Source organism: Phacochoerus africanus, chromosome 7 (assembly GCF_016906955.1).
Source record: "Phacochoerus africanus isolate WHEZ1 chromosome 7, ROS_Pafr_v1, whole genome shotgun sequence".
Classification (NCBI taxonomy): Eukaryota; Metazoa; Chordata; class Mammalia; order Artiodactyla; family Suidae; genus Phacochoerus; species Phacochoerus africanus.
Window position 1 is genome coordinate 21,938,843 of NC_062550.1, and position 16,155 is coordinate 21,954,997.

At 51.8% G+C, this 16,155-nt stretch overlaps 1 protein-coding gene across 1 annotated transcript; it reads right to left on the bottom strand.

Moving 5' to 3' along the window:
* Positions 1 to 10,590: 10,590 nt before the first annotated feature.
* On the bottom strand, positions 10,591 to 12,573 carry GPR84 (G protein-coupled receptor 84). The gene is made up of 2 exons (XM_047788446.1): positions 12,447 to 12,573; positions 10,591 to 12,001 (listed from the first exon to the last, which is right to left on the bottom strand). Exon 2 carries the CDS (start codon positions 11,991 to 11,993, stop codon positions 10,803 to 10,805), a length of 1,191 nt encoding a protein of 396 aa, XP_047644402.1. The 5' UTR covers positions 11,994 to 12,001; positions 12,447 to 12,573; the 3' UTR covers positions 10,591 to 10,802.
* Positions 12,574 to 16,155: the final 3,582 nt, after the last annotated feature.

Here is a 16,155-nt window from a genome sequence, read left to right on the forward strand (position 1 = left end):
CTACCTCAGAGACTCCCCAGCATCTCCCCCCGCCCCCCCGCCCCCCCATCCCTAATTTACAAGGCTGTTTGCCTCCTTGGCATCTCTCCGTCCACTCGCCTGGAAATTGGCGCCAGGGGTGGGGTGGGGATGGTATTTTCTCAGTGGGAGTCCCAGGGAACTGAGTTCTCCCCCACCACCCCCAAAGCCAGCTGCCTGCTCCCGCCTCAGCCATTAGTAACCCGGAGACGCGCACCTGCGTGGGGGCTCGCCTGCAGCCCCGGCTCCCTTCCTGCACCTCCCACTCCCGCTCTGAAACGGCGCTGAGCGGGTTATTTATCGGAGCCAGCGCTGCTCCAGAAGGTCAGGACGGTGGTGTAAATAACCTCTCCTCGCCATTTCCCCGTCCCTCCAGAGCCTGCTCCCCTCCCCCTCCTCCACCTTTATTCGCACAAATGAATGTGGCTGGGCTGGCGCAGAGCCTGGCCCTGCATCTTAATGGGGCGGTGAGCTCACAAGATGGATTTAGCTGGGGGTTTTTATGGTTGCCTCGGCGACAGGAGAATGCTTTGGTTTTCTTTCCCCCTTCCTCTGCAGGATTTTAAGGAGGGGGGCAGTGTGGGGAGCCCTTCTCTGCACTGCCGTTTGAAGGGTCTCCGCCGTCACCTCTACTGCCCAGGAGATGGGCCTGTAATTCCAGGGTTAGGCAAGAGAGACTGCATTAGCACCGGGGATAGGAAAGGACGAGGGAAGGAAGGTAACCGCAGGAGGAAGAATGTCTCTAGCATCAAGACTTGAAACCTAGAGTTGCCCAGTCTTGCCTGTTCTTTGAGCCTAGCAATTCAGCTCAGCAGCTCTGGGGCACCTGGGCCCAGGGTTCCCCTTAGCAGATAGTAAAAAAGAAAAATGCTTGGATATAGCACCCTGCAGTCCTGCACTGAAAGTTGGGGTACAGGGGGCTGGATGAGGGCTAGGTATTTTTGTGCTTGCCCAGCTGACCCAGGGGAAAAGCATTGTCCAGTCATTAAGATTACCGCCCTGGGAGTTCCCATCGTGGCTAAGTGGTTAACGAATCCAACTAGGAACCATGAGGTTGTGGGTTCGATCCCTGACCTTGCTCAGTGGGTTGAAGATCCGGGGTTGCTGTGAGCTGTGGTGTAGGTTGCAGATGCGGCTCGTATCTGGTGTTGCTGTGGCTGTGGCTGTGGCCGGCAGCAACAGCTCCAATTAGACCCCTAGCCTGGGAACCTCCATATGCTGTGGGTGCGGCCCTAGGAAAGACAAAAAGACAAAAAAAAAAAAAAAGATTACCATCCTAATCTTCCTACTCATCACCCAGCATGGACCCTGGTGTGTGTGTGTGGAGGGGATGGGGGTGAGTCCCTATCAGTGTGAGATTCGAGGGCTGCTTGCTTGATCAGTGATGATGTGGAGAACGGCCTTCCGTCCGGTTCTCAAACTTGGGATTCTCTGAGCTTGTTTCCTCAACCTGGCCTGGTTTGAACTTTTCCTGCCTCCTCTATTTCCCATTAGGTGCCCTGGCCTATCCAGGAAACCCATCCCCAGCACTGAGTGAAAAAGGAGGCTGGGGACCAGGGGCTGATTGTCTCCTTCCCCTGGTCTCTTTCTGTCTGATTCTGGGCCAGGCCTCTGTCTCTGTGAGCCTTTCCCTCTTCCCCCAGGGACCCTGGGAAGCCCCTCCTTCCCTCTCCCCCTTCTTCCCCTTTGGCTGGGAAAGTGACTACAGTCTGAATAGTGCCAGACACCTGCCTGCCAGATGTGGCGATTCCCCATTCTTCTCTCCCCCTCTCCAAATGTCTATCCTTTCCCCACCCCACTGAGCTCAGGCACAGGGAGCCCCCCCACAGGGTGATTTAGTGCTGCAGCCCCTCTTCCTCAGTGGCCCCCTCCAGTTCCTCTCCCTCCCCCTGGTGTCAATGCCCTTCCCGTTTTTTTTTTTTTTTTTTCCACCATGTCCTGCAGAGGCCTTCCTGGTACAGCCTCCTCCCACTCCCACCCCAGGGTGCTGGCTGGTGTGAGCCCCAGCTCCCGGACTGGAGGACTGGAGAATGAATGGGGCAGAGGTGACTGGCCTCTGTTTCACGAATGGGAGAGTACATCAGCAGGGCTGAGCACGGTGGCAGCCAGCGCTGATGTCATTCTCACTGGTGGGGTGGGGAGGGGGTGGGGAGGAGGAGGGGAGTGGGGAGGGAATTGTCTGCAGAGGAGAAAGAGGTCTCAGAGCTCTTCCCAGGTAGGCAAGAGAGCTCAGAATTGTGGCTGCCTGGTGGATGATCGCACCCTCGTTTCTCTGACTGGGACTCCAGATCTCGTCTCTGGATCTGTGTCTCAACTGCACTCAGTACATGCCCCTCGGATTTGCCTTCAGACTGACCCAAACCACACACCTAAAGGGAAGCCTAGGAAGTTCTCACTGTGGCTCAGTGGTAACAAACCCGACTAGTATCCATGAGGTTGTGGGTTCGATCTCTGGCCCAGCTCAGTGGGTTAAGAATCCAGGAGTTCCCGTCGTGGTGCAGTGGTTAACAAATCCGACTAGGAACCATGAGGTTGCAGGTTCGGTCCCTGCCCTTGCTCAGTGGGTTAACTATCCGGCGTTGCCGTGAGCTGTGGTGTAGGTTGCAGACGCGGCTCGGATCCCGCGTTGCTGTGGCTCTGGCATAGGCCAGTGGCTACAGCTCCGATTCAACCCCTAGCCTGGGAACCTCCATATGCCGCGGGAGTGGCCCAAGAAATAGCAACAACAACAAAAAAAGACAAAAGACAAAAAAAAAAAAGAATCCAGCATTGCCATGAGCTGAGGTGTAGGTCACAGACTTGGCGTGGATCCCTGCGTTGCTGTGGCTGTGGCTAGGTCAGCGGCTAAAGCTCTGATTCGACCCCTAACCTGGGAACTTCCATATGCCACAGGTGTGGCCCTAAAAAGAATGAATGAATAAAATAAAGGGAAGCCTAAGTCCTTATCCTTCTTTCTTTAGTGCTTTTGCCCTTTTGTGTCTTTTCTCTATCAATCTCTCTTCCCTCCCATGCACCCCTCCTCCCTTAGTTGAACATCCTGGTTACCTACTGCCCCCCTCCTTCCATCCTATATCATAACACAGTGAGTCCTCCCATCAAAGCAGAGACTCATTCATTGTCATTCATCTCTCCTTTCCACCCCTCTCTGCAATCTGACAGTCCCAGGCCAGACAGAGGGCTCTAGGGTGTCTGTGGAGTAGAGAGATGGCTGGTCCAAAGAGCAGCAGAGGCAGAACAGGACAGATGGAGAGTCCATGGAAGTAGGAGAGGTGGGAGGTGTGGGACAGGAAGATGGAAAGACAGAAAAAGTGACTGAGAGGCAAAAGAGGGCAGAGACAGAGTTAGCAGAAAGCCAGCCTAGCAAACTGGGGAAGCAAGAGACACCCACAGGAAGAGAGCAGCAAGGCTGGGAGCAGAGAGGAAGAATGGAACGATGGAGACAGGAAAGTCACAGCAAGAGAAGGCAGCTGGAGAGGGGCCAGGCCAGGAGCAGGCTGGCCCTCCTGGGCTGCCTCACACGGCTGGGCCTTAAATCTTGTGTGTATGAATGTGTATGTGTCTGTCCATCTATGCGCATGCATGCAGGGCACATGCATGGAGGAGTTTGTGGTGGGGACAGAGATGATCCCCCAATATTCTCATTCTCCCATTTCTTTCGGCAGCCTCCTTCCCTGAGGCACCCCGTACCAGCCCCACCCCCACCCCCAGTATCCCTGATGCTCCAGGGGCCATTCCCAAGGTAATTCCAGGATTTCAAGGAATCCTGGCTTTTTCACTTGGAATGCAGGCCTGCTGGAATGTGCAGTCAGGATCTGAGGCATCGAGAGGCCCCATCCCCTCACTGCCCACCCCCCATGCCTGCTCACCAGCTGCTCCTGTCCATCTTCTCCTCCCACTCTCCTTGTAGGACTCCCTCCTCTGCACTGACCCCTCCCCCAGCCTCTGACCCCCCAGCCGCCTGGGGCCTGGGTTGGAGGGGAGACAAAGACAGGATTTATCACCAGGATAGAGAAGCAGCCCCAAGACCAGGGCTGAGGGCAATGGCTGACCTCCCTGGATGGGAGGGAATGCTTGGCCAGATGCTGGGAGGCAGGAAGCCTGGGTTGCAAAGGCTCCTGCTCACAACCCCGCTCCTCCTCTTTTCCCACTCTAACTTCGCTCTCTCATTTGTCCCTGAAGACTGAGGAAACAGGATGGCCTCAAGGTGATTTTAGGCCTCTGAAGGAAAATCTGGGAGGAAGGAAGAGATGAGAGTCTTAGGGTCATTTTCTTACGAATACTGGGGAGGATTTGGAAACCAGGCAGCAATCAGGTGCCAATTGTTTCCAAGACTAGAAAAGAGTTCAGGTTTAGCACTGCAACAGCTGGGATGGAGAGGAACTTCCTCTGATCTAGAGGGACTTCTCCAGAACAGACCCTCGTTGCCCCCAATAAAGACGGAGATAAGGGTGATGATGAGCCCTGAAAGATGGGAGATACCAAAGATGGGAAATACTGTCTCACTTGGAAGCAAAAGAAGAAATGGAATGCCACAGGGGTTACTAGCCCCAGTCCCTCTGAGGAGGCCTTCCTCCCCGAGGTCCCCAGCTGTCTCCCAAGAGGTATGAGGAGCAGCAGGACCCTGGCTTGAGAGTAAATAGACTATTCGCCCGAAATTGTCTCTACTCAGCAGGCAGGGTGTGTGCTCACAGAGAGGGAACAGTATGATCCAGGAGTTTCCGAGAAACCAGACCATATATCTTTCAGTGGACAGCTCCCGCAGCTTCCCTAGCGGCCCTCAGAGGCCCACCAGCCCCTCCAGAATCTCCATGAGTCAGAGGCCTCCCCAACCTAACTCTGAAGCTGCACCCTTCCCAGCTCCTGGCACCCAACATCCTGCTTCCTGCCAAAGGACGAAGGAAAGAGAGACCGAGGCCACGGGGAGCTTCCCATCTACCAGTCTCTCACCATGATCCCACCAACCCATTCCCACCCAGGGGGCTGGTGAGGGAGACCTTCTTTGGTTTCTTTTTAAACTCCTCTGCAAGCTGAAACCCTTCCCTCAATTCCAGATGGAAAGCCAGAAATTAGAAATTTCAGAGGGAAGTATTCATGGGTTGTTGAGAGGAGACACTGGAGTGGACAAAAGAATTGGGGGGGGGGAGGTTTGCACAGAGTAAGGGAAAAAAAACAGGAAAAGGGAGTAGTGAGCATCTCGTTTTTCCTCACTCCCCCTTCCCCCAATTGAGAAGGCAGATTTACAGCCCTGGTTTGGGGAGGGGGCTGAGCATAAGGAAGACAGATCTGCAGTTCTGCCCTCTGAGTGTCTGGGTACTTAGCTTTAACTCCCCCATTAGCATCAATCCCCATCTTGCTGCCCATCCGTCTTCTGACATCAGCTCCTTCCCCTCTCTGTAGCCCAGGCTTTCTGACCCTAAGTGGCTCTTAAAGGGCCAGTCTAGACCTTTCTGTCCCTCCCTTCTCCCACTCCAGGCAGCACAATCACAATCGGGTGTGTGTGTACATGCGTGTTCACATGCAAACACGGTGGCCATCCTTGCTGAAGCCACAGTGGATGGGAGGCACAATGTGTGTATGGGGAAGGAGCGATGGCTTTTCCTCAACTCTCTCTGTTCTCTTTAGGTTCCCCTATATGGACCGCACACCCCTTTTTGTTCACTACCTCCCCAAGCTCAGAGCAAGCCCTCTGGCTGGGCTGGGTGTCACAGACTCAAGATCCTGGAGCTGAGGGCTGGAGAAGTCTTGTGGATCCACAGAACAGATCCTTTCTCCCTCCCTCATTTCCTGGAGGCCCAGGGCAAGGGATATCTTGAACTACTGGCTGCTTTTAATTCTCAGCTGGCAGTGGGGGTGGACAGGTTGGAGGCTGAGACTTCTAGGAGATGCCCTGAGCCCCACATTCCTAGCCTCCTTTCCCAGGGACCCAGCTGTGGTCCGTGGTGGTGGTTGTGAGGTTTCAAATCTTCCTCTGCCTGTGAGGGTGGTGACAAGTCAGAGAAACCTGTCTCTGAATTTCCTGGCTCCTCTCCCTTATTCCTCAGCAACCGAGTTTAGGGGGGCAGAGGGGAAACTGGCTTCTCCCCATGTCTCTCCATCTTCTGCAGAAATGCTGTGACGGCACTCCAGAGGCTATAAGAATGCCAGGATGACTGGAAAGTTCCTCCCCCATCTGCCTTTAATCCTTTCTGCTGCAAAGCTCTCTGCAGTCCTCTGAGGGGCTCTCCAGAATAGTCGAACCCCCTTCCTGATATCTGAAACCCATTTCCCACCTCCCTCAGTTCTCTCTTCTCTGGCTCAGGATGAGAGGGAACTGGTGGGTGGGGGCTTTGGGAAAGTGGCCACACTAAAACTAGGAGCCCCCAGCTGCACCCCCCTCAATGGCCCCTTATTTATCACCTTCCAAACCTCACTCTCAAAGAAGCATAAATATTCCTAATTCCTGAAGGCCAGCCCTGAACTCATAAATTTAACTGGGGAGGTGGGCAAGGGAGAGGAGTGAGGTGTTGGGAAGGGGAGCCTACTGCAGCCTCGAGGAAGTAGAACATCTCCTGGGGGTGGCGTCTGACTTGCCTCCAGGCAGACGCCTCTGGGTCTTCTTGGAGAGGAGGAGGAGTTGTGGGCTCTCAATAGTTCTTCTGGGGATTAGTCTTTTCTCACCAACCCCCTCCAATAAAAACCAACCCTAGTTTTGTCTTCTCCCTTAGTTCTCCATCCTTCTCCCTCCTTCCTTTCTTGCTATTACCTTCCCGTTCTTTCCTGCGCCCCTCTCCCCTCTCTGTTGCCCTTTTCTTTGCGTCTTTACTCCTCCAAGTCTCCCATTTCAGAGCCATTGTCTGAAGAGGAAATTTCTGTTTTTCATTCAGTCTGGATAATGAGGTCTGAAAAGTCTCTCTCAGGGCCCGGATCTCCCGGCTTCTGCCTACCTGCCCCCTCAAAAGCGCGCTTTCTTTTCAGTTTCTCCCCGTCTTCTCCTCAGACTTCCCTTTGTCTCCCTCAGCCTTCCTTTTCTCCTCAGCCTTCCTTTTTCTGTCACCCCCTTCGCGCCCGTTTCCCCTTCTCTCTTCAGTTCAGGACACTTCCCTTTCCAGTCTCTTTTTCTCTCCCTATCCCACCCCAGCTCTCAGATTTCTCCGCTCTTATTTACCCCTTCGGACCCCTTCGTCTGCTTCAGTTCCCACACTACCACACCCCTATTTTCCCCTCTCCTTGGAGGAAAAAGGAGAGGGCTTGAGGAACAGGTAGAGGGACTGCAGCTCCTTGAGGGGAGGGGGAGCAAGGGGAGAAAAAACAGGGGAGAGGGAGACGGAAGCGGTGCAGAGGGGAGGGGCATCCTCGCTCCCCAGCGGCGCCCTCCCCCTCCTCGCCGCCGCCGAGCCATAAATCAGGACCCAGGCGGTTTGGCCAATGGCAGAGTGACTCGTAAATCGGCCTGTCAAGTTCAGCCAATGAGAGGCGGCGTTAAATCAAGTCCTGTCAGCGCTTAACCAATGAAAGGCCCTGGGCTGACCATAAATCTGCCCGTAAGAGACAGCGTTGGAGAGAGAGTGTGCGGACGAGCTAGAGCTGCCTGGGCGGGGGACCAGGGAGGGGGCGCGGGGAGAGCGGGCCGGGGGCGGGCGGGAGAGAAGTAGCTCGGGAGAAAAAAGGCGATAACCGAGGTACAAGCGATGAAGACAGCCTACAGGAGAGACGGACAGATGGAGAGAGACAAAGAGAAGCCTTGAGAGATAGCGTCAGAAAGTCCGCGATAGAGCAGGAGCTCGTGCTGGAGACTGACAGAGATAAAGAGAAAAGAGAGACAGACACTGACACACTCAGGAAGGCCCCCGTGATATACTTCCCCAAGACAAATGCGTACACTTCCCCAAGACACGCGTGAGCTCCGCATCCTGAGGGACCTCGTGCGTGGACACACAGGCGCCATACACAGCTGCAGGAGAGAGAAAGACTGAGATAATCTTCCTCTTCTTTTCCCTCATTCAGCGCCTTCCGAGATCAGGGATGGGGATGGGTGTGTGAGCTGTGGAAGGGGGAGGAGGGGGTTGCTTTCCTGCTAAGATCTGTCCTCTCTGGTCTCAGACTCTAGGGTTTCCTCCTGTGTCCCCTGAGTCATTCTTTTTCCAGCGACTGATAATTGGGAAGTCCCTCCTGAGGTCTAACCTCAGTCCCTATTGCTGCTCCTTTCTACGTGCCAAAGCTTTTTCTTTTTCTTTCTTTCTCTCTCTCTCTTTTTTTCTTCATTTTTGGCTGCCTCTCCTCATATGGAGCTCGCATAGGGAACAGATCTGAACTGCAGTCTGCGCAATGGTGCATCCTTAACCCACTGTGCAGGGCCAGGGCCGGGGATTGAACTCGAGTCCCCGCGCTCCCAAGACTCCACCAATTCTCTTGTGCCACAGCGGAGCTCCTTGCCAAAGTTTTTGAATCACCTTCAAGGAATATGAAAAGTGAAACCTTTTACAACCCTTCAGAGAACTCTCAACTTTCAGAATCTTAGAAGGTCTGAGCAGGCAGGATTTTTAGGGATCATCTGGTGATTTGATTCTAGTTATAAAAAGGCTTCTGTCCTATAGTGGCTAGACATGGGGGCTGGTACTATAGTCAGACTCTCGACCCTCAAATCATGATCATACTACTGACACGCCCTTGGACTTAGGACAAATTGCTTACCCTATTTGTGCTTCACTCTTTTCATTTGTAAGCAAGAGATTATAATAGATACCTTATGGTAAATTTTGTGAGGATTACACAAAATATTTACAGGATTTAGGACAGCATGAGGCATCTGATAAAGGTGCACCCCACCCCCACCATTGCACAGATGATAAAACCTGAGGTCCAGAATAACGCAAGATCCTGCTCAAGTTCATAGAGCTAATTATCAGAGAGCCTTGATTGGAGCTCTGTGCTCCCAGGCTGATGTTATTTATCAGTTCTATTCACCCCACCTGCCTCGACCTCTGCCTCAGGTACCTGAACTTGACTCAGTATAGGCTTCTGTGATTTTTGTGGGAGGAAGACACTCGAAAGCATATGTTCTCCATTAGGAGGCAGGATTCCTGGACTCCGGAAATGTGTTGAATAAGAGGGTACCAATCTGGCACACCCCGACTTTGTTTCTGCCCTCGTCTTAATCTCTGTGGACTTCACTTTGTTCTCTCAAACCCTGGACTTGAGGGCAGGGAGGGGACAGCACGAAACCAGAGCAGCATCACCAACATGATTCTCACATTCAAGCCCTGGTACCCACCCTGTTTCTCCCACCCCAACCAAATAGACAATAAATATCTCTTGAATAGTGTCTAATTCTTCACTTTTCTTCCTAAGCTTTGGGGAAAAGTGAGGCGTGCAGATCCCTGGGTCTCCACCCCTGCTGGCCAGCATGGGGCGTTTATCTCTGGACTCCCAGTCTTACTGACACCTTCTGTCCTCAACAGGGAAGCCAGAAAGGAAACACAGAGAACCAGCGTCACCTGGTGGCCACAGGTGCTTTAAATTCGAGAGCGAGCGTGCACGCACACACACACACAGACACACAGACACACACACACACACACACACTGGTGACAGGAAGTCGGTCGCACTGGAGGAAGGAATGGTATGATCTCCCTCAGGCTGGCCCCTGAACCTTCTTAACTAGAGTCTCAGTTCTGCTTTCATAACCTAGGATGATGAGAGACCAGGACCCGGATGAATTAACTACAACCAGCGTGACCCCACTAAGGCAGCTAGCACACCCATCTGCCATGGACTGGGAAGCTCAGTTCCATTTCACAGAGCACAGAGTGCTCTCCCATGACCCCTTCTCTTTGTCTTTTATTTTTTTCAGGGCCGCACCCACAGCATATGGAGGTTCCCAGGCTAGGGGTCAAATCAGAGCTGTAGCCACTAGCCTACGTCACAGCCACAGCAACTCCAGATCTGAGCCTCGTCTGTGACCTACACCACAGCTCATGGCAACACTGGATCCTTAACCCACTGAGCGAGGCCAGAGATCAAACCTGCGTCCTCCTGGAGGCTAGTCAGATTCATTTCTGCTGAGCCACGACGGGAGCTCCATGACCCATTCTCTTTGGAGAGGGCAAGGGCCGGGGGATGAACTCATTGGAGTGGCTAGCAAAACCAGATTTCAGGAGTTCTCCTGTGGTGCAGTGTGTTAAGGATCCGGTGTTGTCACCACAGGGCTGAGGTCACTGCTGTGGTGCAGGTTCAGTCCCTGGCCCAGGAACTTCTGCTTGCCATGGCCTCAGCCAAAAACAAAACAAAATTGGATTTCAAAACTTTTTTGGAGTTGAAAAAAAACTTTATAGGAATGGAAGATCCTGGCAGTGGCAATTAGAGAAGAAACCATTTCTGGGAATTTAAAAAGGCAGGCTAATCTTTTTAAACCAACTTACATGTTTTATACCTGGAAAGCCCTCAGCTGAAAGCTATGTCCTTATCCCCTGCTCTGACCTAGGACCCCCAAAACTTCAACTTTTAGGTGCCAGTGGCAAATCAACCCTGGCCTATTTCTTTCTTCCCCATAGATCACACCTGAGAATGAAAAGGATGGAATTCATTTATTAATAATAATAATAATAATAATTTTTATTAATAATTATTGATGCACCTTGGGCATCCTAAGGCTGGAATGTTGAGCAAGGAATGGAGAGGCCTGGTTTAGGGGTTTGGGGGAGGTTTCTGTGAAAATGCCCACAGGGCTCACTTTCATCTACTCCCATAATGGCTGCCCACTTTAGTTCTGGAGGAGATACCAGATTCTGGTGACTGGGGGTACGGTTCTAATAGAACCTACGGAAACTCTGGGGCCCTTGTTTTAGGAGGGAGCTGTAGGCTTGGCGGAACTGGCGGTTCATGGCTGCATAGAGCACAGGGTTGATGCAACCATTGAGCCAGGTGAGGTTGGCAGCAAGCATGTGGACAACCCGGGGAGCCTGGACCTTGGCATCCAGGATGTTGAGCAGCAGGAAGGGGATGTAGCTCAGGGCAAAACAGAGGAACACAGCAAAACACATCCGAGTCACCTTCCCAAACTCTGATGGAGAATTCTGAGTTTTCAGGGCTACTTTAGTTGGCCTGGCATTGGCAGGCACTCCTGGAGGGCTTGTCTCTACCATCTGCTTAGCGGCCTTGCTGTTGCTCTGGTCCCCCACTTCTGATGAGTCCCCTTCCAGGGTGTGGGTGGTGGTAGTACTGACTGGCTCAGATGAAATCTTCTCGCTGGGCCCTCCCGATGCCAGCCCGCTGTCCAACTCCTGAAAACGACCAGGCATGGCTTCATCTGTCCCGGCCACATGGTTGGAGCGGATGCTTGCTTGGCGCAGCTTGTACTGATCCAGAGCCTGCGCTGCCTGCTTTACCTGGCGGTGGATGAGGCAGTAGAAGATGCCGACACTGCTGAGCCCAACCACAAAGTAGATGCCCATGAGGATGGTGGTGTAGGGTCGACCTCGAATGCGGTCAAAGCTGCAGGTGCAGACTACAGGCACCAAGATATAGATCTGCCAGAGGGGAGCAAAGCTGCCCACACCCACCACCCAGGTGCTCACCAGGGCCAGCACTATGCCCTTGGCACTGAAAACTTGGGGAAAGAGCTTTGGGTGGGCAATGAGGAGGTAGCGTCCCAGGGCGATGAGGCAGAGGGTGAGGATGGAGACAGAGTTGGACGCAAAAAGGAGGAGTCCAAAGACCCTGCAGAAGGTGGCACCCGTGCGCCAGTGCAGGTGGAGGTAGGTGTCTACAGAGAAGGGCTGGAGAAGGGTGCAGTAGAGCAGATCGGCCACTGTGAGGTTGGCGATGAGCAGGTTGAAGCGGGTACGGAGCTTGGGCTGGATGGCCAAGGCCAGCAGGGTGAGCACGTTGCCCACGGTGCCCGTCACAGCCACCACCACCCCCCAGATAACTGCTACATAACGATAGCCTATCACAGACTCATGGTAGCAGGAGAAGTTGGCATCAGAGGTGTTCCACATGATGGAGACTGAAAGGGGTGGGAAGGGGAAGAGGAAGAAGGAGTCAGAACCTGATTTTGAACTTAGATCTTTTGAACAGCTTTGGGCCCCAGACACCTGAACCACTCCAGGATCTCACAAGCCCCTGGAGCCATTCCCAGGCCTCTTTATCCCAAGACCCCCCAACCCCCTCCTTTCAAAGATTGTCCCAAATTTGTACTTCATTCTTAGTTTCTGTCCACTCCAAAATCTAGGCCTTTTAAGTATCCATCCAGATACTCTCAGTAACCCCAGCACCCTCCAACCTTTCTAATTCTTTCCCTGTCCCTCAAGACCACCCAGGAGTCCCCTTTCCTCTGTAGTCAGGATGCTACTCTCTGCCCTACACACAGACCAGCCTCAGTTTCTTCTGTTTTTACTGCCCGGGAAAAGAGTCCGAGAACGTAAAAATATACCCACTAGAAAACTACTCACCTGAGTCTCCCAGTCTTTAAATTTCTCTCAAGAAAGAGAGTTGAAAAAAGTCCAGCTCACTCAAAGAGCAGTTCTTACTTGTGAGCAGACAGGCTTCAAACCGGAGGTGCTCTGCTCTCATGTCTCCTATTATACCAGACTGAAAGAGTAAGAAACTCCCCAGTTACCCAACCTTAGCCACTTCCTCTCTTGCCTCCGGTCCCACTCACTTTGCTTTAGCTAGTGAAATCTGGACTTCTCTGTTGAAATTTCCCTGCTACTTACCCCAAAGCCATCTTACTCTTTCCTTTCTCCTTGAAACCCAAGTTCTGTTTCCTTCCTCTCTTTGCATGACAAGACACCTATAAGGTAACTGCCAAGAACTGACTCCGGGGATGGTACATGGACTTGCGTATAGTCTAGGAGACAGATACGTAAATATATAAATGCCTAATTGGGACTTCCTTGGTGGCTCAGTGAGTTAAGGATCCAGTGTTTTCACTGCTGTGGTTTGATTCCTAACCCAGGAAAACTGCATGCCATGGGCATGGCCGAAAAAAAGAGGGAGCTCCCATTGTGGCTCAGTGGAAATGAATCTGACTAGCATCCATGAGGACGCAGGTTTGATCCCTGGCCTTGCTCAGTGGGTTAAAGATCTGGAGTTGCTATGGCTGTGATGTAGGCCCGCGACTACAGTTCTGATTCCACCTCTAGGCTGGGAACCACCATATGCCATGGATGTGGCCCTAAAAAGACCAAAAAAAAAAAAAAAAGCCTAATTGATTTTCTAAAGCAAGGGGTTGGCAAATTTTGCCTCTGGACCAAATCTGGCACACTATATATTTTTGCAAGGGCCTTGAGCCAAGAATGTTTTTTTCCACTTTAAGGTGGTTTCTTAGGAGTTCCCATCATGGTGCAGCCGAAATGAATCTGAATAGGAGCCATGAGGTTGAGGGTTCGATCCCTGGCCTCGCTCAGTGGGATAAGGATCCGGTGTTGCCATGAGCTGTGGTGTAGGTCACAGACTCGACTCAGATCTGATGTGGCTGTGGCATAGGCTGGAAGCTATAGCTCCAATTCGACCACTAGCCTGGGAACCTCCATGTGCCCAGGTACGGCCTTAGAAAAGACAAAAAAAGACAAAAAAAATTAAAAAAATTTTAAAAAGAAGCAAAATTGAGGGTATTATGTATTTAAGGAAGTAACCATTTAGTTGGTGTTTTCCTTTTTTTTTTTTTTGCTTTTTAGGGTCATACCCACGGAATATGGAGGTTCCCAGGCTAGGGGTCGAATCAGATCTGTAGCCACTGGCCTATGCCACAGCCAACAGCAACGCAGGATCTGAGCTGAGTCTGTGACCTACACCACAGCTCGCCACAATGCCGGATCCTTAACCCACAGGGCGAGGCCGGGGATCGAACCTGCAAATTTGTGGTTCCTAGTCAGATTCGTTAACCACTGAGCCATGACGAGAACTCCGCCTCAATTTTGCTTCTTGTCCGGTACAACCTAAAATGTTTACTATCTGGTCCTTTAAGAAAACATTTGCTGATCCTTGCTGTAAAGTATATCAGGGGCTTAGAGAAAAGGAGCAAGCTGCCAAAGAAGGGGTTAGGAAAGTGTTTAAAGAGAGATACCTGGGCTGGATTTTGAACGATGAACAGGAGTTTTTGGGGGAGGATCAGTAGAAAGACATTCAGGATAAAGGGAACAGGACACAGAGAGTCACAGAGGTTTAGGTAGAGGTGAACAAAGCCTGTGAGGGAGGAAACAATAGAGAAGATCCCAGAGAGGTGAGTGGAGCTGGGGTTTTACCCTGAAGGCTACAGGGAGATTTACACTCAGAGATCTGTGAGTAAGGAGTGAAAGTGCGCAGGCCAGAAGGGAAAGAGACCAGTAAAAAGACACCAATTCAGACAGTGGGTGGGCAGGGCCTGCGTTAGGGCCAGGGCCAGCTTTGTTGGCATGATTCCTGTGTGCGTACTCACACAGGACCTTGTACTGAAAAGGGTTAGGGATTTGGTTTATGGCTCTACAGTCAGCCTGAGGATCTTTTTTTTTTTTTTTTTTTTTTTTTAATGGCTATACCTATGGCATGTGGAAGTTCACAGGCTAGGGGTCGAATCAGAGCTGCAGATGTGGTCTACATCGCAGCCTCGGCAACCCTGGCTCCAAGCCACATCTGTGACCTATGCCACAGGTTACAGCAATGCCACAGCTTTAACCCACTGAGCAAGGCCAGGGATTGAACCCACATCCTTACAGAAACAATGTAAGGTCCTTAACCCACTGAGTCACAATGAGAACTCCATGGAGATCCTTTTTTTTTTTTTTTTGTCTTTTTAGGCCCAAACCCGTGGCATATGGAAGATCCCAGGCTAGGGCTCGAATCAGAGCTGCAGCTACTCACCTACACCACAGCCACAGCAACTCGGGCCCAAGCCAAGTCTGTGACTTACACAGCAGCTCACCACAATGCTGGATCCTTAACCCACTGAGCGAAGCCAGGGATCGAACCTACATCCTCATGGATATTAGTTGGGTTCATTACTGCTGAGCCACGACGGGAATGCCTGTAGAGATCATTTTTGAACAAAGGGGTTCTTCTTTTTCATTTTGCACTGGGCCCCCCAAGTGATGTAGCCAGTCCTGGTTAGGGCAGTGGTTTGGGGAATGGAGAACAAGGATCATGAAGTTCCCTGTTGGCTCAGGATTGGGCCTGTTGGTTAAGGATCGGATATTGTCACTACTGTGGTGTGGGTTTGATCCCTAGCTGGGAAATTTTGTATGCAGCAAGTGCAGTCAAAAAAAAAAAAGAGTCCTCGTCGTGGTGCAGTGGTTAACGAATCTGACTAGGAACCATGAGGTTGCAGGTCCAATCTCTGGCCTTGCTCATTGGGTTAAGGATCCAGCGTTGCTGTGAGCTGTGGTGTAGGAGGCGGATGTGACTCGGATCCTGCGTTGCTGTGGCCCTGGCATAGGCCGGGGGCTATAGCTCCGATTCGATCCCTAGCCTGGGAACCTCCATATGCTGCGGGAGCAGGCCTAGAAAAGGCAAAAAAAGATTAAAAAAAAAAAGAGAGGGAGAGGAAGAGAACAGTAATCAGGATCATAGGTCATTAAGATGTCAAATACGACTCATTTAATAACTCATTGGATGAAGTAGGAGGAGGGAATCTGACTAGAATTAGGACTCCCAGTTTTCCACGTGGATGGTGGTTCTCTTAATCAATGAGATAGGGGATATGGGGAGCAGAGCAAGCTTAGGGAAAGGTAAGTTAATCGTGAATTTAGTTTCTTTCTTTCTTTCTTTTTTTTTCCCCTTCTCTTTTTAGGGCTGTATCTGTGGCATGTGGAAGTTCCCAGGAGAGAGGTCGAGTCAGAGCTGCAGCTGCCGGCCTACACCACAGTCACAGCAACACAGGATCCGAGCCACATCTACAATCTAGGCTGCCGCTTGCAGCAGGGCCGGGTCCTTAACCCATGGAGCAAGGCCAGGGATTGAACCCGCATCCTCATGGATACTAGTCGGTTTCTTAACCCACTGAGCCACGATGGAAACTCTATGAGCTTAGTTTTACATCAGATTTGATGTACCTGGGGGACATGCTAATATCTCAGCCCCTCTAATTCCAATTTCATCCAGCCCCTCTCTCTCCTGCTAAGTTGTGGTCCAGTTTGTGCTTTTCTCCACACATCTCCTTCCTATTTGGCTACTCTTGCCCCTCAG